General features: G+C 64.3%; 1 protein-coding gene across 2 annotated transcripts; it reads right to left on the bottom strand.

Annotated features, from left to right (window-relative positions):
* Positions 1 to 2,308: 2,308 nt before the first annotated feature.
* On the bottom strand, positions 2,309 to 23,027 carry ZBTB7A (zinc finger and BTB domain containing 7A). Of its 2 annotated transcripts, none has more exons than XM_027584374.2 (3): positions 22,193 to 23,027; positions 11,261 to 12,549; positions 2,309 to 7,591 (listed from the first exon to the last, which is right to left on the bottom strand). In XM_027584374.2, the coding sequence occupies exons 2-3, from the start codon at positions 12,532 to 12,534 to the stop codon at positions 7,093 to 7,095; spliced, it is 1,773 nt and encodes a 590-aa protein (XP_027440175.1). In that variant the 5' UTR covers positions 12,535 to 12,549; positions 22,193 to 23,027; the 3' UTR covers positions 2,309 to 7,092. The 2 variants fall into 2 exon arrangements, with proteins under 2 accessions (XP_027440175.1, XP_027440174.1); XM_027584373.2 differs by lacking the exon at positions 22,193 to 23,027 and adding an exon at positions 20,944 to 21,376.
* Between the last annotated feature and the right edge of the window lie 1,150 nt (positions 23,028 to 24,177).

A 24,177-nucleotide genomic window follows, 5' to 3' on the forward strand; every position in this document is an offset into this window, starting at 1 on the left:
CACCACCACCAGCCCTCCTCAGGGGGCCGGGGCGGGCGGCCACTTCCCAGGGGGCAGCAGGGACTCCCGCCCCACCCTCTCCACGTGGGGTGGCTCCTACCCCCCTCTTGCTCTTGGGTTTTCCGACGGGTAGAGGCCTGCCTGGCCACCACCCCACCCCCCCCCGGGAGCCTCACTCTCGTCTTCCAACAGGACCAGGCTGAGGGCCACCCGTCAGCGACTCGCCCAGCCCCTGGGGGCACCCGGCTTTGGGGGGGGGGGTCCCTACCGCTGTCCCCGATGCCTCCAGGAACCCACGGCTGGGTGCCCGGCCCAGCGTCCTTGTTCTCTGGAGGCCGCGCTCGGTTCTCCCACCGCCTCTGCCCTCCGTTCTGTTCTGCTTTTTTTTTCCTTGCTGTCCCCCAGCCCCGGAATAATTTCCTTTGTGCAAACAGCTCTTCTAGTCAGGAAGCAATACCGTTTCAGGTCTGAAGAAGAAAGGGACATCAATCTGGCCGAGGGCAAATTCAGTTTTACTGTATAAACTCGGCCGTGCAGCTCGGCCCCCCTCCGGCTGCACTGGCAGCTGAGGGCCGCGGTTTTCTAATATTTGTATTCTAATTTAATTGTTTTTTAAAAACGCAAATAAAAAAGGTCAAGGTGAAGCCACCGAGGCGTCCGCTTCTCTGTGCGTTGGGGCGCCGGCTGGGGGTGAGGGGATCGAGGGACGCAGGCTCCCCGTGGATGGTCCCCTTGGGCAGCATGGCGCTGGGGCTCCACAAGGTGCAGCGTTCGGTCAAATGCGGAAGGTTTCGCTTTGCGCTGCCGGGCCCGCCGTGGTGTCTTTCTGCTAGGCTGGGCAAAGGAGCCGAGGCAGATCTGCCAGATCCAGGATTGTCCCCGCTCGCCTGGGGAGCCGCTGAGCTGGTGGGAGGGACCTCGGACCACAGCCCGGAGAACCCAGTGGAGCCGCCGGGCGGGGGGCCTGCAGTCAGACAGTAGCAAGTGTCGGCGAGGATGCGGAGGGGCTGGAACCCTCACAAGGGCTGGCGCCCTGGAGGACAGGACACCAGGTCCTCCCCCAGGTGAGACACGGGGCGACCACGGGACAGCCACCCCTGTCCTAGGTTAGTGAGCCAAGCTCACGTACAAACCTGCACACGCATGGGCACAGCAGCCAGAAGGCGGAAACGGAAACAGCCCCGTGTCCGGCGACAGGCAGACGGATAAAGGAAAGGGTGTCCACCGCGTGCGGGCACATCCCACGACCGCGAGCAGGAGCGAGGCGCCCCCACGCGCTGCCCCGGGGCCGGACCCCGAGCCCACGACGCTCAGGGAGGGAACCAGGCACAGACGGCCACACGGGGTGTGAGTCCACGTGGTGACACGTCCACGGACGGGAAGGGGGCTCGCGGGACAGTGTGTGGGGGTGACTACTAACAGGGATGGGTTTCTGGGGGGATGGAACGTTCTGAAACCAGACAGGGGTGGGTTCCTGGAATAGGCTGCAGGATGAGTCTTGTGTGAGTACTATTTCAGTTAAAAACAGACTCCTCCCTCCTAGCAGGGGTAGGGGCGACACAGGGCACGTGGGAAGAGGCCCTGGTGGGCCGGTGGCTGCCTCAGGCCGCCGGCCCCACCCCCACTCTGCCTGCGTCTGTCCCCACGGGACCCCGAATCCCTCCCCGAGCCCTCGCTGGTGCTCTCCCAGGCTGTGGCATGGCCATCCCGCCCCTCGGTCCCCTCCATCACCCACCCCCCACTCCCCACTCGGGGCCCTGAAAGTGGCCATGTTTGGTAACCCCAACCCGGACGTGGAGGCTGCAGTCCGGGACCCCTCGTCGTGGGTGGGCAACGGCCCCCCTTCCTCCTGGGGGCGATGTCAGGGGAGCGGCCAGCGCCGATCCTTGATCATGTCATGGGGCCCAACGTGGGGCCGCACCCGGGGACCTCCAACAGACTTGGGGCTCCCCAACCAGACGCCCCGCCCCCGGCCTCCAGAAACCCTGGAGCTGGAGGTGACCGAGAAGCCTGTCGGGCCAGTTCTCCCTGCCCGCCCCTGGGGGCCCCTTCCTGGTGCCACCTGCCCAAGCCGGGGCGTAGGGGCCCCGGGCCTGCCAATGCTGGGGACCCCCACCCAGCCCGGGAGCCCAGAGGCCAGCTCCCACACTGCCTCCCAGGCCTGGCAGGACGGGTCAGGCTGAGCATGGGGCCCCAACTGGTGTGGGCGCTTAAGAGCCAGACCCTTGGTGAAGGGGCCCCCGGGCCCTCCGTCCCCGCTCCCCAGCCTCCCCCCCACCCACCGAACAAAACACAAAGAACATCAAAATCAGGCAAATGAGGCAGCAGCATTCGTAACAGGCTGCGTTTAGTGGTTTTTTATGTACAAGAAAAATGATTTTTTTTTGTCTGGTTTTTCATCTTTTGTCTTTTTGTTGTTTTTTTTTTTATTACTTTTAAAGCTTCTCCCCCCCACCCCCAAAAAGTGCATTTTTATCAATTGATTTTTTTTTAAATCTCCCACACTTTTATAAAGACTCTCAAATACAGTCTATGGAATGTCTGCTCTGTGCTCTGTGCCCCGGGGCGCCGCCCCTGCCCCCCATTCACCAGGCCCGGCCCCCCCAAAGTCCAAGGCACCTCGTATCCGGGCCTGGGCGGGGCAGGGGGGAACCTGGGTATCTGAACCCCTGGCCGCGGCCTCCAGGCAGCCTCAACTCCGGGACGGGGGTCTCCCCGGCCCCCTCCATCTCCTGGCCCTGCCCGCCCACCCCCCATGTAAATCTATGTATTTAGTGCGAGCTAGTCTTAACTCTGAGGTTATGGTTCCCGGGGCACCTGAGCCCCCAGGCCCTGACCCGTCCTACGCCAGCCACCCCTCCAGGAAGGCTGCTTCCTCAGCTTAAATAACTTTTTAAAATAAAACTGCAAATATAAATATCTTTCTTTCTCAAAAAATAGGATTTTTGCTTTTTTTGTTGGTTTTAAAATTTTTTGTCCTGCTTCTCCTTTCACTCTGTCTGGCCTCCTACAATCCCGGCTGCCTGGACTGCCTCGGTCCTGGGGGGGGGGGGGGGTCCCCGGGCCCCGGCCCCTGTCTCGGTCCCACCGCGTGCCACACGTCCGCCACTGCCCCCCCCACCCCCGACTCCGGCCACCTGTCAAAGGGTCTCAGTAGTGCAAAGACTCCCCAGAGGGCCCTGGAAGGGACTGACTGCGGGACCCTCCCCTCCCACCTGAGACCCCCTCCCCCCGGAAGGAAGCAAAGGGACAGCCATGTACAAACGGAAACGGGATGAGATGGCCACATGGGGTCTCCTGGGCAAGCCACCCAACGGGGGCAGACTTTGGTACGGCCTGCTGGAGCCCCGGCTGGGCGCAGGCCCACACCTGCGCCAGGCTGGGCCTGCTCCGGCACTTTACATACATTCACTGGGTTTTAAGGTTTTGTGTGTGTGTGTGTGTGTGTGTGTGTGTGTGTGTGTGTGTGTGTGTGTGTGTGTGTGTGTGTGTGTGTGTGTGTGTGTGTGTGTGTGTGTGTGTGTGTGTGTGTGTGTGTGTGTGTTTTGTTTTTTTTTTCTTAATTTTGTGTGTGTGTGTGTGTGTGTGTGTGTGTGTGTTTTGTTTTTTTTTTTTTTTCTTAATCTCAAAAGGCGGGGTCAGGGTTGGGGTGGGGGGCTAGGCAGGGAGGAGTAGCAAGGGTGTTAACCTCTCTCTCCCAGGTCCTGCAGGCCGGTGGACAGCTCGGGGGAGGGGGGCCTCCGCCACCCCAACCCCGAGCGCCCCCCCAGAGCCCCCCAACCCGGAGCCCCAGGCCGGGACCTCACTCTTGCACACGCGCGCACAACACACATCCACGCAACTTCACCAAGATGATGGAAATAACAATTTCGCTTTGTTTTTCTTTTCTTTTTTTTTTTTGTACCAGGCAGTTAAAAAAAAAAAAACACCCCAAAAAAAGAAAACACAAAAAAACCCCAAACAACCAAACAAAAAAACGTTTTGCTGTGTCCCTTCTGACCAGTCAGCACGTTCCCCCTCAAATATTTTTTGTTTGTTTGTTTCCTGAAACGCGAGAATTCAGCAGTATCTTTGGCAACACTTTATCACGACCTTAATTTAAAGAATAAAAATAAAATCGATCCACGTCTATATACAGTATGTGATTGCGCAGAGTTGGGGGGGCTGGGGTCCCAGCGCTGGGCCCATGCAGACGCTGCGGCCCTAGGACGGGCTGGCGGGCAGCAGGAGAGGGGTTAAGGCGGAGTGGGTGGGCAGGGCTGTCAGAAGCTGAGCTCAGAGCTAGGGGCAGGGGTTTAGTGCAATTCCCGAGGAAGTTTGTGTTAAAAGTGTGCTCGGCGGGGGTTCAGCCCTTGCCCCCGCCATAGTCCCAGAGGCCTCCATCCCCCAAGTCCAGTCGCCCCCACTGGCCAGGACGACAGCTGTGATTTTTCAGTTGGTTTTATTGCGAGGGGGTATACGGGTAGGGTGGGGGAGGGGGGAGAGGGCTGTCCCCTCAGGGAACCTCTCAGCTGGGGTTGGGGTGGGGGGGGAGGTCCCTGGCCTGGGCGCCCGAGCTCTCTGCTTGGCCTCCACAGATGGTTCTCTGAAAGAGCTCACTCCGTGACACCGGGGTGTGAGCAAGGCCACCCGGCCCTGGGCTCCCCTGCCACCCCCCCTCAGGAGGGGGGGTCCTGAGACATTTGGGGGGCTGACGGGCTCGGGGGTGGGGTGGGACACGAAAACTATCCTGTAGAAACAATGATGAAAGTTGCCTTCTTAAAAAGCTTCCCTTTAAAAAAAAAAAAGAAAGAAAAAGAAGACGAGAAGACGGAGTCTGTGTCACAGAGCAAAGGGGCGCGGAGAGACGGGCCAGCAGCTGGAGGGGGGGGAGCAGGGGCACCCCTCACCTTGGGCTTTGATGGGGAAGGGTCTCGGCTTGGCAGGGCGTCTATTTACAGGGTCCCACGCTAGGCATTGCATATGCGAGAGGGCGTTGGGGTGAGGGTGCCCTGGCCTCTGGCAACATGGTCCCCCGAGCCCTGGCCCCCTGTCCGTGGCCTGTGGCTCGGTCAATACCGGGCCTTTGGGGAGCCAGAGGCTGGGGGGAGGCAGGTGCCAGCCCCCAGATTACAGTCAGTGCCTTTGAATAAAAAGAGGGGTGGCTTGGGGGGGGTGTAAGGCCCTGGAGGTGGGGCCCCGTCACCCACCTCGACGGGGATGGCATGTCCAAGATGGCGGCTCCTTGGTGGCCACAAGGAAAAGCGGCCATGCTGGAGGGCGGGGAGCCCCGAAGTGGGCAAGGGATGAGGGCAGGGGCGGCAGGGAGGGGGCTGGGGGCTGGGGGCTGGGCTGCTCCGGCTGGTCGGAAGGCCAGCCCTCTCTCGGGCCCATCCCTGAGCTGGGGAGTCAGTAAGGAAGGTCCCCGCGGACACGGGTTGGCCACTGTATGGCTGGCGGGTGATGAGACATCTCCAAATCAGAACCAAAAAGGGACAGGAGTGGGGTGGGGGTGGGGGGGACACGGCAGAAACACAAAAACCCCACGGTCCTGCCTGCAGGGCAGGCCCCCGTGGCAAAGCACGAAGACCACCTCAGAAGACCTCGCCCCCGTGCCTTCCTGACCCCCTCCTCACCTCGGGGAACAGAAGTGGATTCTGCGTCTGTGGTGGGTTTTTTTTTTTATTATTTTGTACAAAAATAAATTGACTTTTAGGAATTTCTTTTTGCTCTCTCGCTCGCTCGCTCTCTCTCGCTCTCTCTCTTTTATTTTTTTTGTCTTTTCGACTTTTCATAGAAGTTGGTTGTAACTTGTAAACATGTTTTTAAATTAAGAATTAAGATAAAGTGTAGTACCCGTTCTGTTACAAAGTGCCAAGACTTCTATTTGTGGTTGGTTGTCTTTTTTTTTTGTTGTTTTTTTGTTTTTTTGTTTTTTTTCCTTTCATTTTGTAAAATCTTGTTTTTATTGCTTTTGTGACACTGGAACTTCTGGACTCTCTCCCCTCCTCCCTGCCGCCATGAGACCCTGGGCTCCCTCTGCTCTGGGCTCGTCCACCCCACACTGTTGCCTGCTCCTCTGAGGAAAGTATATTTTATATATATATACCTATATATATCTATATATAAATTTTGTTTTTAAGGAGGAAAAGAAAAAAAAAATCTAAAAAGTGCTTTAAAAACTTGGGAGAGGGCAGGGGCAGGGGAGGGTGAAGACAAAAAAGTTTTGAATCTCCAAACGTCTCGTGGGGTCTGGGCAGCCTGGGTCAGGGAGCGAGGCTGGGGGGCGGGGGGGGGCGCCCTGAGCAGCGGTCCAGGGTAGGGGTCCGCCGGGGTGTAAGTGCCGTGAAGGGAGGCGGCGGCAGCCCCTGGGAGCCGCCCTGGCACCCCCCGCCGCCGCCCACTGCCCCCCTCTCTCCAGGCCTGGAAATAAATAGATTTGTGTCACATCGGCCAGGAGACACAGAGGACCACAGGCAGGAACGGGAGGCGGGGAGGCCATCGGGGAGATGGAGGGGGGGAGACCCCCACTTAGTAAGTGCCCTGAGGAAGGAGGGTGGGGGTGGGGACAGGGTGCATTTTAACGTCCGCTCACAGCGGACAGAGATCGTTTAAGGTCCTGTCTGAAAGACTCCTAGAAACCAGCGAGGGGATGAAAACAAAAGCCCGCCCCCACCCCCAGTCCCCCGTGGCCACCCTCACCCCCACCAGGGGCCCGGGGCCCGGACCAGGCCTCAGAGGGGACCCCAGGCTCCATGCCGGGGGATGTCCAGGGGGCCTCCGAATCTCTATGTCCCACAAAAACCCCAAACCGAGCCCCGAAACCCATCGACGGGGTGGGGGGGGGGGGGGACGGGGAGCCGGAGCAGGGGCGAGGGTCCCCGTGGAGGGAGAGAACATCATGAAGGAGAAAAATCTGAGAAAAGCACTACCCTAGATTCTGTGACGCCTCATATATATATCTGTATATATATATATAGATATCTGTATATAGATAGATTTTCTTTTTTTGTGTTTTTTGGGGGGTGGTGGGTGATTTTCTCTCTGTCTCTCTCTCTCTCTCTCTCTCTCTCTCTCTCTCTCTCTCGGGTTTCTGTTTTCTCTTTTTGGTTTTCAGGCAAGTCCGGCCGCGAAGCTGCCATCGGCGGTGGGCCCGGCGCCCCCGTCGCCTCCCCCTCCGCCGGCGCCCGCTACATTCAACCTGCTCAGGCCGTCGGGGCTGGCCGCCTCCTCGTCCTCCTCCTCGTCCTTAAAGTGCTTCTCCTGGCCGTTGCGCCGGGCGTCGGGGGAGCCGGGCGGGGCCGGGGCGCCGGGCGGCGCGGCGGCCCCCGGGGAGGGGTCGGGCCCCCCGAGCCCCCCGCCCCGCACGCGGGGCTTGCGGCCGCGGCGCGAGGGAACGCCGTTGCAGCCGTCCTTCTTGAGGTGTCTGTGCAGGTGGTCGGAGCGGACGAAGGTCTTACAGCAGCTGTCACACTGGTAGGGGCGCAGGCCCGTGTGCACGCGCATGTGGTTCTTCAGGTCGTAGTTGTGCGCGAAGGCCGCCCCGCACTGCTGGCACAGGTACGGCTTCTCGCCCGTGTGCTTCCTCATGTGCACCTTGAGCTTGTCCTGCCTGTGGGGGGGGGGGGGGCGACGGGTCAGTGGGCACCGCCTGGGGGCCCCCCAGCCGCCCCCCCACTGGCCCGGAGTTGGAGACGGCTGGGGCAGGCGGGCTGGGGGACGTCGGCGCTCGAGCAGGGACAGTCCTGGGCATTATGGTGCCGGGGGGGGGGGGGGGGGGGCGGTGCACCGAGGGCCCACGGGGACTGAAAAAGGCCTCGGACCCCACTTGCTGTGTGGTCTCGTGCAAATGACTGAACCTCTCTGAACCCCTTTTCTTATCCACAGGAGGACGACGATAAGGGGCTTCCCTCCTGGGGCATTTATGGAGTGCCTGCTGAGTACCAGGCTCTATTCCAGGGGCTGAAATACACTACAGGGCACAAGGCAGGATGCCGGGGGCGGGGGAGGGGGGGTCTGGTAAAAGACGATGGCCAGCTGTCCTGGTTTTTAACACTGAAAGTCCTGCATCCCGGGGCGGCAAGTCTCCACCCCGCTGCCCCCAGTCCCTGTCAACTCTCCCAGCACCTCCGCCGCTCTCTGCTCTGGCCACACTGGCTTCCTAGCTGTCACCGCAACATGCTAAGCACGCGCCTACCTCAGGACCTTTGCACATGCTCTTCCTGCTGCCTGGAGCACTTTCTTCCCAGATCTTCGTATCTGAATTCCAGCTCTACCGGCACTTCCTCGGAGAGGCCACTCCCCGCTGCTACAGCCTAACCCCACCCCATGTCCCTCATACCACCACCACCGACTCTTCATCTGTGTGCAGGTTTCCTTGTTCCTCCTCTGTCTGCCTGACTGGATTGTGACCCCCAAGACAGCAGGGTCTGGGTGATTCCGGGACCCCTCCCTGCCCATCTTGCCCCATAGGGAACAGCATGGACCCCGCTCAGCCGGGGGCCTTTTGGCCCACAAAGCTGGTCAGCGTCTCAGCCCAAAGCAACTACAGGCTGGCTGCTGCTCAGTCGCCCACAGCAGCTACTGCTCACACGTGGCCCCGAGCCCTTGAAATGTGGCCCGTCCCAACTGAGATGCGCTAGAAGTGCAAAAGGCACCCCAGATCCTGAAGACTTCATCTGCTTAATGTAACGCAAAAAAAAGCTCATTTATGATTTGGCACATTGGTTACATGTTAAATGTAAAAAAAAAAAAAAAAGGATGTAAAATACGATTCAAATTACTTTCACCTGTTCCTTTTACTTTTTAAAAATGCGGCTATCAGAAAATGTAAAATCACAGAGGTGACTCACATGATGCTTTACTGCACTGTGTTGGTCTACAGTCATAGGAGAGGACTCCTGCCTGGACCCACCAGCAGGGGCAGAGACCTGGGTCTCAGGAGCGCTGGCCAGCATCTGACCCACTCCTCGCTGCGGCCTCTTGCACCCTACGTACGAGATGCCCTGGGTCTCTCACTTTTCAGACGCCCCAGACTGGTCAGTGCCAGGACTGACAAACTCCTATTCATCCTTCAAAGCCCCATATCAATTGCCCTCCTCCTCCAGGAAGCCTTTCCCACCCCTCAGACAAAGACTTGGTCTCCCCTAGGCTCGTCTAGCCCCAGGTCCCTCCCTCTGGAATCACTCACACAGCTGGTGTCCTTACCTGCTCTAACGCTTTCTCGACTCCTTACTGCTCTGAGGGTCAAGGCCTGGCCCTCTGCAACCACACCCCTGCCCATTCTCCAGCCTTATTTCTTCTATGTGCATCAAAAGAACTCAGGCCACAGTGAACTCATCGTTCCCAAGACTGACCGGGTCTGTCAGCAGTGAGGGGATGCAACTGCCAAGCTCCTTTCCTCTCACCCCCTCTAAGTCCACTAACGTGGTCCTCCAGCTGCCTTGCCCAGATCCCAGCCCAGGACCAGGTCCAGAGGGGACAGTAGAGGCTCGGACTGTTCGAGCAGTGGGCAGAAATCTCCCCAGGTGAGACTCAAGAGGCTCAGAGAGGGAAAGTGACCTGTCCCAAGTTGCACAGTGGGTCAGGGGCCGCACGGTGGTGGGGTGGGGGTGGAAGCAGCCTGTTTCGTCACCCCAAGCCCTGGTCTGGGTAATTATAGCCCCGGCTGCCACAGGTCCCGCTTACTCAACTCTCTAGTGTGACTCAGAGGGGCCCTGGGCTCCCTGGCCTGGAGGAAGGCGTGGGGGCTGGGGCCCTGGGTTGGGGGCAAAGAGGAGCCGGGTGGGCACATGCGGGCAAGAGGCGTAGCCCGGTGGCCCTCTCCCTGACTCAGTTTCCCTGACTGGTAAACAGGATCAGCCCGAGTCAGGGTGGGGTGACCAAGAGAACAGCAGGTCGGAATGAAACCGCCTCAGGCCTGTGCTTAGGGGTGCTGGGGCGAGTGGGGGGGCTCCAGGCCTCTGCTCAGCCTGGTCACCTCTCCAGACCGTGGCTTGCTGGGCCTCTGTCAAGCTGCCCCTCCTGGGCCCAGAGACCCCGGCGGGCAGGGCCCACAGCCACCTTAGGACTCCTGTCTGGAGGAAGAGGGAGGCCCCAAGACTACCAGCACCCCAATCTTACCGAAGGGGCGGGAGCTGGGCCACCAACTAGACTGCCTCCCTCCCAGCTGGCACCCTTTGCCCCTCGCCTGGGCTCCTGGGCCCTGCAGTCTGGGCCACACCCTCTTCTCCTGGCCTGCTGGGGAGGGGGCCAGGGGTCGGCCCCTAGGTCCTGTCCCCATGGGGCAGGGCCGGGAAGCTGGGACAATGGCCTCTTTCTTCAGCCTGGGTGGGCGTGGCTGGGGGAACCCCAGGGCGGGTGGGGGTAGGGGGTGATGCTGAGTCACCCAGCCTGGCCAGGCCCCTGCACGCCAGCCCCCCACCCCCACTGGGCTGGCCCACGAGGCCCAACCAGCCAGCTCTGGACTCTTAAGATCCAACCACAAATTCCCTTAGCCTGGCCTCCAACTCCTCCTGCCTAGAGACCAAGCCCAGTGGTGGCTCCTAGGCCCGTTTCCCTCCACGGGCTGTGGCGACCCCCAAGCTCCACTGGCCTCAGGGCCTTTGCACTAGCTGTTCACTTGGCCTTCCCCTTGCCTCCTCGGGGTCTCAGCTCTCTGTTTAAAACAGCTGCCGCCCCCCAACCTTGTTCTCTGCAGCTCTGCCAACTCGCGTTACCAATTCCGTGGTTTCTGATCTCAGATGCGCCCCATCGCCCCCACAGGGTCTCTAGTGTGTCTCTGCACTTCTGGGTCCCCGCTGCCTAGAACAGGGCCCGGCACCCAGCAGGTGCTCCATAAGTGCTGGCTGAAGACAGCGAGTCCTCAGGGCTCCCGGGAGACTCAAGGAGATCACACGGGCTCCCCGCGCCCCACGGGGCAGCCACCCTCTCCCAAGGCAAACATCTGCCTCCAGAGCAGTCGAGAAGAACCACCCCCCAGAAAAAGAAGAGCGACTCCCTGCGCCTTCCCTCAAGCCTCGTGTGGTTCGGCCCCGCCGCCCGCACGCTCACCCTGGTGAGGGCCTGAGCTCTCCCCGCAGCCGAAGGCTGGTCCCGAGGGGTGCAGGGGAGGCAGGCGCCCAGAAACGGAGGCGGCACCCTTCCAGGCAGGACAGCGCCGCTCCTGCGCGCGCAGGTGGTGTCTGTGTGTGGCAGGGGAGGGGCCCACACGCGGCTGCAGTTGAAGCAAAGGGCCCCCGCCGCCCCCGCCGCCGCCCCCGCCGCGGTGCCGCCGGCTCACCTGGTGAAGCGGACCTTGCAGATGTTGCACTCGTAGGGCTTCTCCCCGGTGTGGGTCCGGATGTGCCGCGGCAGCTTGCCGGCGCCCTGGATGACCTTCTCGCAGATGGGGCACTTCTGGAAGGCCTTGGCCCGGATCTTCTTTTCCACCTTCTGCGACCAGGCCGGGTAAACATCCCCGTCGTGGGCGCCGCTGAAGTACTTCAGGTAGTAGTCCACGACGCCCTTGTCGTCCGCCCGCGACTCGTCGTCACTGTCCCCCGCCGCCGCCGCCCCCGCCCGGCCCACCGATGACATCATCTGCTGCAGCAGCGTGCTGGCCGCCAGCCCGTCCGCGTCGGGCCCGTCCCCGTCCCCATCCTCGGCCGCACCCGACAGGAAGCCCGGAGAGTCGCCCGGCTCGGGGGCTGCCTCCGACAGCGAGGCTGCCTCCTCCTCCCCACCCCGGCCGTAGTGGCCATTCTGCGTGGCGGTGGCCGGCGGGGCCACAGGGGGCGGGAAGAGGCCCCCGGCTGGGGCGTCCTCGTCCCGCTCTGGCCATAGACCTGGGTTGCTGTCGCCCTCGTCCCCATCCCCGGCCGAGGGCCGATCGGCCGGTGGTCCCGGTCCGTAGAAGTCCAAGCCGTTGCAGTCGCCGGCGGCCACGGCAGCCACGGCTGCGGCCACGGCCTCCTTGGTGGCATCCAGGTCGTCGTCGGACGCGCCGAAGGCAGACCAGGGGAAGGCGGCGGCGGCGGCGGCGGCGGCGGCGGCAGGGGGCAGGCTGTTCATGGGGTTGCTCTGGAAGAACTCGAGGTACTCCTTGGCCCGGAGGAGGTTCCGCTGGTCGGTCTGATCTACGAGGTCCAGTTGCCCGGCGTCGGCGCCCGCGTCGGCCGCCAGGATCTGCCGGTCAAGGAGGTCGGCGCAGACATGGCTCACGGCGGGGATCTCGAGCAGGCGGGCGGCGCTGAGGATGTCGCCCACGTTGGCCGTGCTGACGGTGAGCGTGGCCGTGTAGGCGAAGTCCATGAGAGCCGTGAGCGCCTCGGCACTGACGAAGTCGATCTCGTACACGTTCTGCTGGTCCACCACGGCGCCCGACGTGAACAGCTTCTTGAAGTACTGGCTGCAGGCGGCCAGCACGGAGCGGTGCGTAGGGAACTCTCGGCCCTCCACCAGGATCACCACGTCGCACAGCAGGCCCTGCGTCCGCTGCTCGTTGAGTCCGCTCAGGATGTCGCTGCTGTGGTCAGGGAACGGGATCCCGATGGGGCCATCCACGCCGCCGGCCATCTTCCGCGCCGAGACCTGCAGCGCCAGGGAGGGAGGGGGTGCCGGTGAGGGACGCCGGCCGGGGCCGGAGACCCTCGGAAAGGAGCGCCCCGCCCCCAGCCTCAGTTTCCCAGCTGGGCGCCAGTTCCGTGTCATCCGTTGGCAAAACCCACGCCGGGTGCTTCAGAGACGGACCCTGGCGCCCTCTCCTCCACTAGAGGGCCCACTGCACTACTCGTCCAAGGGCTGAGCTGAGGTGGGATGAGCACACAGTAGGTGCTCAACCAATGCCTCACGTGACTTGCTTCCTAACGCGTCCGGGCGCTGGCTTCCGCCCACAGCCTCCCAGGAGGCAGGGACCCAAGGCACCCACTGTGTGCCACCACACCCGAGCCCCCAGCAGGCCTCCGGGCAGCACCATCCCCACGGTGGGAGGCGAGAAACCAGGACTCAGGCAGGAGCTGTGCCAGCGGCCCTGCAGCTGCAGCCCAACTCAAATCTTGGCTGCATGACCTGAGGGTCTGTGTCCGCCTGGCCCCTTGGCCTCTCTGACCCTCACTCCTGCCTCCCAGTGAGGCCCGGTTCTCTTTGGGCTGGGGGGCTCTTGAGTCAGAGGGAAAGGGAGAAGCCGAGACCCAGACACCGGGCTGGGGTCAACCGGCCGTAGGCGTGCCCCGGAGGGGCAAAGCCAGCGACGACGGCACAACAAACCCCCTCCTGCCCCGGGGAGGCCCCACCGCGCAGTCTGGCCTTGGTCGAGTAATGGGGGAATGGCCTGACACTCCTTTTCCCGGCCCACCCAGGCTGAACCCCACAAAGGTGAAACAAGGGGGACAGGGGCTTCCTGCCCACCTCAGGCCCACCCAGCCCCTCCCCAACTCTTGGCGACCCTGGCCACTGCTGTTCCGGCCCAGGGCCTCAGTCTCCCCATCCGTCAAATGGACAGAGGCCTTTGGAAGAGCGGGCCATGGCGGGGGGCGGCATTCTGTCTGTCCTGCCCCTCTCCTCCACTCCTTTTTTCCGCCTTCCCCTGGGCTGTGACTCATCCACCCACCCGGGCGCTTGTGCAACCCTCTGGCTCCTGTCCCCACCCCTCCACCCTCTCTGGGGAGCACCCGGCTGCCCCAAGCCACCCAACACAACCCACATTCCTCTGGCTGGTCAGCTCTCAGGACAGAGCCCCCGGACATCTCCCGGGGCAGGGATGAAGCTGTGCCTTCCCTGGCCACCTCAGGACCCCCCAGCCCCCCGTGCGGAGCAGCCCAACACAGGTCGAAACCAGATCCCTCCTGCCTTGAGGGGCCAGCCTGGCCAAGGACCCCAGGGTTGGTATGGCCGGACCCAAGGCCAGGGCGGGACTGTCCCAACCCTGGGCCGCCCTGGGGCTGACACAGAGGCCTTTGTGCGGCCACCCAGGCACGTACTACACTTCCCAGGACGCCTCTCTCTGCAGCCCGCCCCCTTTCCCCGCTGACCACACCAGCTGCTCCGTTCCCCGCTCTGTTCCGCCAGCCCGTTGGCGGGCGGGGCGGGGGGGGGGGGAGAGGCTCAAATGTGGCTGCGGGGAGCAGGAAGATGGGGGGCTGACCCCATCTGAGGCTCAGCCCCAGGAAGCCTCGGAGGAGCCCCTATGGCGGCTTCCACCCCCTGCCACCATCTGCTGTCTGGCCCCAGGCCCCAGGGAGCAAGTGGGCAGATGGGCTCCGGATCAGACTGGCCTCGGCCCTCCTCACCCCTTTCTGATCCGCCTCAAGATGGCCACCCTGGCCCTGCTCACCATTGTGCCCCCAGGTGCCTCAGCGTCCCCTTGGACCAAGGTGTCTCTGGGGGCCTCGAGGTCGGGACCTGAAATGGTTCAGATGATTCACCAGCCACCCCGCCACGGGCCGCTCCGCCTCCGCCTTCCCACGGGCACTGAGGCCGCCGGGCAAGGGGGCTGGCACAGCCCTACATCAAGGCTGAAGATGCCCGGGCTCTCATTCGCTGGAAACCACCCAGCTGGGAAGGAGGCAAGCTTGGGCCTCAGACCTGGCATGCGGCACCGGACCAAGACTGGGGGTCTGCGCGGGGTCCGAGAGTTTCTCTTTCCCCACATAACCATAAGGGATCCTCCCCCAAAGGGCCAGGCCTGGGAAGATGGATGCCGGCCAAAGAACCCCCCCCCTCCCCGTGAGAGCAGCATGACCCCCACCGAGAGAAGAGAACACAAAGGCCCAGACACACTCGGAATCCTGGCCAAGGGCGCCCGGCGAGCCTGACCCGCAGGGTCTGGCCTCCCACCTCCCCGCTCCCCCCACCGGCTCAGCAAGCCGTCACCTCGTCCCTCACCCTGGAAACTAAACTGGCTCTGCAGACACCTGGCCCACACCCTCTCTCCAGGAACACATGCCACCTGCCCGCCACGCCCTGGGCCACTGCCCCCACCCAGGCCTCTTGCAGCCCTCCCTCTAAAGAGGCAGAAGACCGCATGAGACGGGAGAGGGAGGGCAGGGCGGCTGAGCCCCCCCTGCTGGGTCAGGTGGGCTCGGGGCAATAAACAGCCCCGTCGGCTGAACACGCACTGTGCACCGCATCTTCTCACCGGGAGAGCCTTGTGGCTTCCCGTGCTCTAACAGGCCCGGCTGGCACCTGGCACCTAGCAGGTGCCCCCACACCAGGTGGTTTCCTTGGCAATGACAATCCAATGAAACTGCTCTCCTCTGGGAAGCCGCACCCCCACGCCGACCAGGTCCCCACCCTCAGCAGCAGGCCAGGGTCCCCGAGCTCAGGCCCACACCCACCCAGCCCATCTTTCATCAGAGCTCCGCCCCCGCGCTCGCCTCCGTGGGATTTCCGGGGCGCTGGGTGCTGACTCGGCGGCCGAGGGGCAGGCCTCAGCAGGCTCCTCCCGGGCTAGAGGTGGGGCACCCCTTCCCTCTGTGCTCGCCACCCCCACTGCCGCGGATGCACAGTAGGGGCGCAGCAAACCGGATGACCCGAGGACCACAGAGCTAGGCGCTGGAGAGAGCCCACACCCAGCCCCATCCACCTAGCTGGCGGGGTCCCCCCGTCCCACCTCCCATCTAACCCGGGGTTGCTTGCTGCACTTTCTCCAAGGCAGCAGAACCCAAGCCGGTTTCGGCCCTTGTGGGGCCTCCTCTGTGCCCCGGACATTTCAGGAACTAATTGAGGAACGAACCAGGCATCTTGACTTCATCCTTCCCGCGGTAACCCTGGGCTTTACTAAAGACGAGGAGAGGCTCAGAGCAGTGAGCAGACCAGCGGCCAGGCTGGGACTCGGACTCTCGGACCCGAGCTGCAGCCACTCAAATGCTGGGGCCCCAGGGTAAGGTCACGAGTGCCTTCCTCTGGTCCCAGGAGTAGCAGGTGCCACCCAGGAAGGACCCCAGGATTGTGGGAAGGGCGTCCTGAGCATGGGCAACAGCAGAGGCCAAGGCCCGGAGGTGGGCGCCTGGGAGAGGGACAGGGAGAGGAGGCTGCATCTACCAGGCTTCCCAAGGTCAGGCGCAAGGTGAGGGCTGGGGCGGGCCTCCTCCTCCTCCTCCCTGCACTCCTCAGGAAGGAGAGGGGGCGGCCAGCACGGGGTGGGCAGGTAACTGCCACCTGACATCTTCCTGGAGGAGCGGGGTGCAGCCTAATGAGGGGTCAAGGCCTTTCCACCCCCCACCCACGGACAGTACGACAGGAAACCAAAGGGAACTCTGACACCTACTATGTGCCACACACAGCAGCCTGGGCCCTCATCCCGGCTCTTGCACTTCCGAGGCTAGGACACTGGGCAAGAGGCGGTGCCTCTCTGCCTCGGTCTCCTCAGAGGTCATGACAGCAGCAAGGGGACTGGGTCTGCTCTAGGCCCAGGGTCCCGCTCTCGCCCATTGGGCAAACTCCTCCTGGGGACCTACTGTGTGCCTGCACCGGTCCCCAAAGGCCCAATGAGGCTGTTTACTGTCCCCCTCCTTGTGCATGGGGGGCTCTGAACCTAACTTCTGAACGTTACTGCAGGAATTCAACCCCTTCCCCACCAACGAACGATGTGTCAGGGGAGTGTGTGTGGGGGGCCCCAGGAGGAAGCCAGGGGAGAGGAGCCGTCACCTGGAGGGGAAAACCAGGCCCAGAGAGGGTGGGTGGCCGGGCCAAGGTCACACAGCAAGTCTGGTGCCCAGGTGCGGTTGCCAGGCCCACGCCCAGCCGCCCCCGCCCCCTCACAGGCCAGCGGCCTGTGTTGCAAGGTTGGTCCCAACGGGTAACCCCGCCCTGACCTGGTGCCAATCCCTGCCTGGCCCGGTCCCCGGCCTGGGGTTTAATGGGACAGGAATGCAGCGTCCCAATTAGGGAGTGGGGGGCACCAGCGGCCCGGCGTGGCTGCTGGGCTGCCAGCCCGCCTGTCCTCATAGGCCTCCCTCCAGGCCAGACACCAGCAAACAGGCCCTCGGCCATTTTATGTGTCCATTTATTGCCCTAAATGGGGAGGGGCTTCCTGCCCAGGCCTTAAAGGGCCAGAGGCAGGAAGGCTGCGGGCCCAGTGGGAAGTGTGTGTGTGTGTGGGGGGCGATGAGGAGGTCATGGGGATCCCATCTGACCCCCAACTCATGGGTGGGGCTGAGGCTCACCCTATTCCCACGCTCTTGAGTGCCGTCACGGGTCAGGAAGTAACAGCCCTGACACCAGCACTGGGTTCCAAGAGGAAGTCCAGGGAAGGGAGAAGCCGTTCATGGTGAGTTAGAAGGAATGAGCTTCCCATCACCTGGGGTAAGTAAAGCCAGGTTTCACAGAATCCCATCACTTCCTAGCCCGCCCCTGCTCAGGCTGCACCTGCTTGTACAAACTGCCCTAAGACGCCTGGGTGGCCTGTAGGAGCTGGACTCCTCTCTACCTCCAGACCCCGAGGCCTGCTTGTTACCAGGAGGTACCTGCACCACCCCCACCCCTGTCCCCCGCCTGGGCAGCTGGAGAGGGCTCAGCCTGGACGCCCCAGAGGGGAGCTCAGCCCATCGGGGCCCTAGTGTCCTGTGCCCACAAACCCGCCAAGTTCCCTCCCATCAAACACATCCTGGTGGGAGGTGGGACGAGGCCTTGTTTTCCAGTTAAACCAGAAAGGCGTGGGTGGGGACACTTCCACTGAGTGGCCGTTCACAGCCTGCTGGGGGGACAGATGGAGCGGCTGGTCCTTTGGCCATGCTCCTCACAAGCGCCAGATTCTCCACAGGGCATCTTCCGTGCTTTGGTGCTCCTGCCTCAGGCCCCGAGGGGAGGGGCTGCTCCCCCACAGGCTCCAGGGCAGCAGGGCAGGGCAGGGCAGGGCAGGGCGGGGGGGGGGGCGGCTGACGTCCTAACATCAAGCATTACAGGGTCTGTAATCATTGCCCCACTTCACAGGTCAGGAAACTGAGGCTCAAGAAAGGGTAAGGGACTTGCCCAGGGTCACACGACAGAGCTGAATTTTAACACAGACCCACTGGCTCTGTACTAACTGATCCTTCCAGGGCTCCATACCGCCCCCGCCACACACCACCCCTGGGGCACCAGCAAGGGACTAAATCCCCCTCCCCTGGGGGCCTTGGAGCTGAGGACAGCTTATTCTCATGCCCCCTCAGAGCTGCCTTGTGATAGCCCAGAAGAGGGAGAGGTTTGCCTGAGGTCACACAGGGCGCCTGGGGCAGGACCGGAGTCGGGCTGACATCTGTGAACTCGTGGCATCTGTGAACTCCGGGACAGGGGCCCCGGAGCCCTAGTCATCAGGACAGGGATGCAGCAGGGGCTCTACCCAGCACGGCAGGGACCCAGCAAATGCTCCTTAGGGCTCCTGGGGAATGGCTGACCAAACCCTCAGGCCTACAGATTTGGGCTGACAGCAAGACTGAGGCTGACAAGAGGGGCAGTGACCTCCCCAGGTAGACCTCAGGTGGAGGAGAGGGCTGGGCTGAGGCTGGACCACACCGGCCCCCACCCAAGCCTGTTCCTCTGGTCCCCACTGCCCAGGGCTGTTGCGGGGTGGTTTATGGCCCATCAGGTGCCTGGAGCACAAGGTGACAGGTGCGGGTGCTGCGTGTCTCAAGTGGCTGGCCTGGCGACACACTCCAGCAGAATCCCGGTGGCGCCCTGAGTTGACCGGGGTGCTCCCTCCACGAGGCAGGGAAGGAACAGGAACGCAGGTAGATCTTCAGGCACCACCCACAGAATACCCTATAACCCCATTTTACAAGGGGGGACACCCAGACTCCCAAAGGCCGAGGGGCTTGTCCAAGGTCACAGAGCAACTAGTGGGCCGTCATTCGAACCCCCCACAGGCCTCGGGCCAGCTCTGCTGCAGAGGGGCTGGCCCTGAGACTTGGCTTTTTCGAGGTGACCTCGGTCATCTCAGGTATAATGGGTCATAAAACCCAGAGAGCCCTGCCCGTCTCCAGGGGCCAAGGGGCCAAGGTGCCAAGGCGAGGGACTATGGCTCAGAGGGGGTGGGAAAGGCCCCAGAAAGCCGTAAAAGTGCCTGCCACAGAAGGCTGGCAGGCGAGAGGACAGGGGCTCATGCTGTGTGACCTTGGGCACCTTGCTGGCCCTCTCTGAGTCTCACTGTCCTCTTTGCGCAAAGGGTTTCATGAGCCTCAGGAAAGCTCCATGTGGCCTACAGGCGCCTGCTCTCGACCCCCAGGCCCTCTGGAAGACAGGTGGGTGGGCGCCGCTCAGCTGAGAGGAAGGAAGCAGTGGGCCTCATCCCGAGCCAGGAGGCAGGACCACGATGGTCAGACCCAGCTCTAGCGTGGTGACCTTGGGCTGCTCTCTGCTTCCCCCTGGGCCTCGGTCTCCCCCCCACCCCCCGCCACGCCACCAGCTCCCCGGGTTGCTGTAAGCCCCGCGCCAGGCCAGGCTCCTCTCCCAGCCTTGGTTTCCTCGTAAGGCAATGGGGACTGCCACCAACCTGCGCCAGCAATAGATCAGAGGGCCCCAAGGAAGAGAAAGCAAGGAAAAAAGCAAACGCAGGTACTTGCTACTGCCTCGGGAACCTTCCCCACTGGATGGAGGCTGAGCTCTGCCGGGCCTCAGTATCCCACACAGAGCGAAGGGTGCACCAGCGCTTGAGGCCACCCTAACCGCGGCTTCTCCCAGGGCCTGCGAGCGCTGAGAGTTTCGTGGCGCCCGGCCCGGGCCAGGGTGCTGACTGGCCACCACGCAGCCAATCAGAACTGAATAATAAATACCCCCCCAAAGTGACCCACGAATTAAAATTTCAGTGTCCCCGTTGGCTCCTCTTTCCTTCATTAGGCATGCGGATCCCAGGGCTTCGCTCTTCCAGTCACTGGCTCCTGCCCCCCCTTCTCCCCGAGGCTCCCGTCTCCACAGCGATGGCAGGCGGTAAACAGAGCCCCGAGCCCAGCCGACAAGTGCCAGGCCCGGTGTGCTCCAGGGGCCCCACGGGGAGGGGGGAGGGCGGGTGGCCCCCGGGGGGGGGGAATGCCCCCTGCCCGGAGCCGGCCACCGGGCAGCAACAGGGCCCAGCCTGGACTCCCCCGACCTCTCCCAAGAGCAGCTCTGCCAATAGGAAGTGATCAGCGGGTCCTGTCGAGGGCCCCCCAGTGTGGGAGCGGCACACTCAGGGTTACGCCCTGGCCCTGTTGTTGGGGGGGGGGTGCTGACATGGAATCCCGGATGCCCTCTCCAGCCGGGCCTGCTCCCGGAGGCAGCTGGCAGGGAGGAGGGGGGAGTAAACCAAGCCCGCCACCCATGGGTGAACCAGGTGGGCACGCCCGGGGAAGGGGCACCAGCAGCTCTCTCACTTCCGCCGCCTGCCTAGGGCGAGAGAGACGAGTTGTCGGCCTCCCCCTGCCGCTCACTCAACTGCTGGCTACATTCCCCAAACATTTAGCGGGCGCCCACTGGGTGCCCCGGCCGCGTTGGACAGCAGTCTCTTGCTGCGGTCCACCCGGCTCCCCCGCAGCCAGCCAGCGCGGGCAGTGCCTCCCAGAACCCGCAAAGGCCTGTGCCTGGGGGTGCACCCAGCCCCAGCGCTCAGCTCAGGTCCCTGCCTGCTTCCCAGGCCTGGGGCTGGGGGAGGGGGCTGGTTCCCAAGCCAGGGAGGGAGGAAGAACGAGGGAGGGGGCCGGATCCCACCAGCTCACCCCCTCCTCTGCCGGGGCTCAGGGTTCGCACGTGGTGGTGGCGTCAAGGGGAAGGAGGGGGGTCCGAGCCAGAGGAGAAGGGGTCACGCGCTTTGGGGGCGCGGGCGGGGGGAGAGGGGTGCTCTCCACCCCCTCCCCGGGGGCCGGAGCCGCGCGGCCGCGCGGGCGGGGCAAGGGACCAGGCCGGTCCCCCCACCCAAGGCTGAGTCAGGCCCGGGCGGGGGCAGGAAGCGGCCCCCTCCCCCGCCCCGGCCGCAGCGCGCGGCCCCCGCCCCGGCCCGCGGGCCCCCGCCGCGCCGCCCGCGCGGGGGGCTCCTACCTCCTTCCCGGGGCAGCGGCAAGGGGGCCCGGCCCCGGCGGCGGCGGTGGCGGCGGCTGCGGCTGGGCTGGCTCCCTCCGAGGGGCCGGGAGGCGGCAGTGAGCCTGGCCCCGCGCCACCCCCCGCCGCCGGCGGCCAATCCCCACCCGGGCTGGGGGGAGGGCGATGCAAATTACCCCGGATCTGGGTCCGCCCGCCCGCCTCCCCCACGCCCGGGCCCGGCCTGCACTAGGCCGCGCATCCCCGAGCTCGCTTGCGCCGCGCGGCCGGTTGGGCCGCCGCCCTCCCCGGGGAGCGCCGGGTGGGTGACCCCCCCCCAGGGCGGGGGGCCGAGGGGAGGGGGGCTGGGGACGGTTACACAACCAGGCGGGGAGGGGCCCCGGGGCGGGGAGGGGGCCGGCCCGTGGGCCGCGCAGCCGGAAGCCGGGGACCGCCACCGGCCCCCGGCGAGGGGAGCCCGGCTTCAGACCCCGCCCCCGGGCCGGCTCGGCCCGCCCCCGCGCCGCGCCGCGCGATCGGTCCGCGCCCATTGGTTCGCCGGCCCGCCGCTCACCGCCCCTCCTCCGCACCGCCCCTACCCGCGGACCGCGGCGGGCCGCCGGCGCGAGGCACCCTGGGACTTGTAGTCCGAGCCGCCTGCCACCTGCCAACCGCAAGCGGCAGGGGGACTACGACGTCCAGAAGCCCCCGCGGCCGCGCCCGCCCACTAGGACACTCCACCCCTTCCCCCTCCTTTGCAAAGCCCCCCTCCCTGTTTTTTCAGCCCCCTCCCCCCCATCCCCCATGGAGCTCAATCCTGGCCAACTCCAACGTATGCACGCAGCACCGAATAGGCCCCCGGGGGGCGAGAGCACCCCCAGTACCTAGCTGCAAACTTAGCACGCGACGCGCCCCCCTATCTCCCCACGCCGGTTTCCCCCACCCTCAATGCGGCCCCGCTTCCCCTCCCCCTCTCCCCGCGCGCCTGGGATCCCCGAAAAGCCATGCACCCGGGTGGGGGGGGGCTGGGGCACAAGCCCGTGCACTTCGCCCCCAATCCCCCTTCCCGGGCGGCGCCCCCTCCCCGCGCTCGGGATCCAGGGCGCCTCCAGCCTCCCGGCAGCTGCCAACCACCCCCTCCTCTGAAACTTGCGGAACGTCCGCGGCTCCCCTGATCTCCCCTTCCCGAGAGGGCAGAGGTGGGCGCAGCGCCCCCGGCCCGTCCCCGCCCTGCACCCCGTGCGGGGGGCCGCGCCGGGCGCTGACTTACCTCGCGCGGCCGGGCCGGGGCCGGGCCGGGCCGGGGCGCGAGGGGCCGGGGCCCGGAGTTGGGACTGGGCTCCTCGGCCGCTTGCCTCCGGGGTCCGCGTCTCTCGCTCTCCGCCTCTCGCGCTCTCCCCTCGTCGCTCCCTCGCTCCGGCGGCGGCGGCGGCGTCACTGCCCCTACAGTAACTGTACAGTACAGCCAAAGCCCCGTATGATGCTCGCGACTCCCTTCCTGGTTTCTCCGAGGGCAAGAGGGGTCCTCCCTTGTCTTAAAGGTGCCGCAGCCGCCGGCCCCCCCCCACGCCCAGCCCGCCCCCCCCACCCTGGCCTCGGAGGCCAGAACAGGCTCGGCAGGTCCCCTCTTGCCACGTCTCTGCCCTCCCGTGGGGCTTCGCCCGCTGCGCCGGGGAGACCGGGCTGTTATTAGGTTTTGTCAAGTTGGGGGGGGTCCAGCCCGCCCCCGGCGCGCCCCCCCTCCTATGACCTCTCCGCCCCGCTGCGCGGCGCCGTGCCAGCTTGCCAGCTTATCTGGCCCCAGAGCTCCCCGGGGCGCGGGGGGAGCGGGCCCCCCGGGGTGGAGGGGGGGTGGGGGCCTCCAGATAAACAGGCCCCCAGCCTCTGCGCAGGGGCGGGCGCGGGGGGGGCGCGGGCTTTGCCCCCGACGCCCGGGGCGTGGCAGGATGGCAGCGGGGGCGGGGAGGGCTGTGCGCACTGCGAGGACCGACGCGGGCGTGGGTCGCTGCGGCCGGGGCTGCTGGGGGTGGGTGGGGGGCGAGGGAGTGGGGACCCGGGCCAGGCGCCGGCCCTCCCCGGGCCTCAGTTTGCCCAGCCGCAGAAGGAACCCGGGGGCGGGTTTTCGAATGACGGCTTGGGTCCGCTGGGCTCCTGGGTCCCTAAATGAAGCAGCCAACCTGCCTGCCCGCGATTATATAAAAGAGTCGCCTCCGCCCGCTGCGCCAGGGGCGTAGCGGGGGAAGGGGTTGGCGAGGGGCGGGCTGGGCGGTTGTTTTCCCGGCTTTCCGAGTTCCCCCACCCAACTGCGGGCCGCTGGGCTGGACGGGGACCGGGCCCCGGACGTTTGGGTCCTGTGGGCCGCTCTCGCCAGGGTCTGCGTGGCTCCGGAGGGGCAGCGATGGGGAGTGGGGAGGCGTTGGCTCAACCCAACTTTTTTCCCTGTCCATTTCTCCCACTTCCTCCCCGGTCGTGGGAGAGGTCCGGCGGGGGACGGGGGAGGGGGAGGAGGGGACGAGCGGTGAGAACAGCCTGACCCGGCCCGGCCGGCTGCCCGCTGCACACAGTAGGCGCCTGGGGAGGGCTGGCTGGTGCGACCCGCCGCGTGGGGTCTCTGGGCCTCAGTTTCCCCTTCCTCCTTCCCTTGGACGGAGAGGGCTGGCACCTGCTTAATAGCTGCCTTTCCCTGAGCGCTTCTCGAGTGGCTGGCTCTGTCCGGGGTCCTGTTTACCTCCATTCTAACATCTAATCTCATTATACTCATTTATTGCTATTATCATTACCACCATTACCTTACAGGCAGGAAACTTGGGTGAAGTGGACTCAGTCTGTCCTTCTCTGACTTCAAAGCTTCCCACCGCCCCTTGTACTTTATTACTTCTACGCACAACATATTAAAGGCGCCTTTCAACTCCCAAACGGGTTGAATCGGCTTTTGTAATAATAATTTGGCTTCAAGGGGAAACCCGGGAGGCCCCCAGAGGGGAAGTGACAGCCCCAGGACTTGCAGCCTGAAACCAGCCCCTAATAGGTGGGAAGGGACCGAGGGAGGGGCCACGAAGGTCCCGGGTGAGGGTGGAACCCAGGGACTTTGCTCTAACGACCCTGCCTGGGACGTAAGCCCTTCTTCCTTCCTTAAACCACCCTGCCATCAGCCTTGGGATTAGAAGGGCCAAGCAGAAAGACACTTTGCAGGTCTCAGGGTTGTGCCTGGACTCCGGCAGATAACTAATGCTCTGTCCTTACTCCTCAAGGGTC

The sequence above is a fragment of the Zalophus californianus genome, chromosome 1, assembly GCF_009762305.2.
Source record: "Zalophus californianus isolate mZalCal1 chromosome 1, mZalCal1.pri.v2, whole genome shotgun sequence".
Taxonomy (NCBI): domain Eukaryota; kingdom Metazoa; phylum Chordata; class Mammalia; order Carnivora; family Otariidae; genus Zalophus; species Zalophus californianus.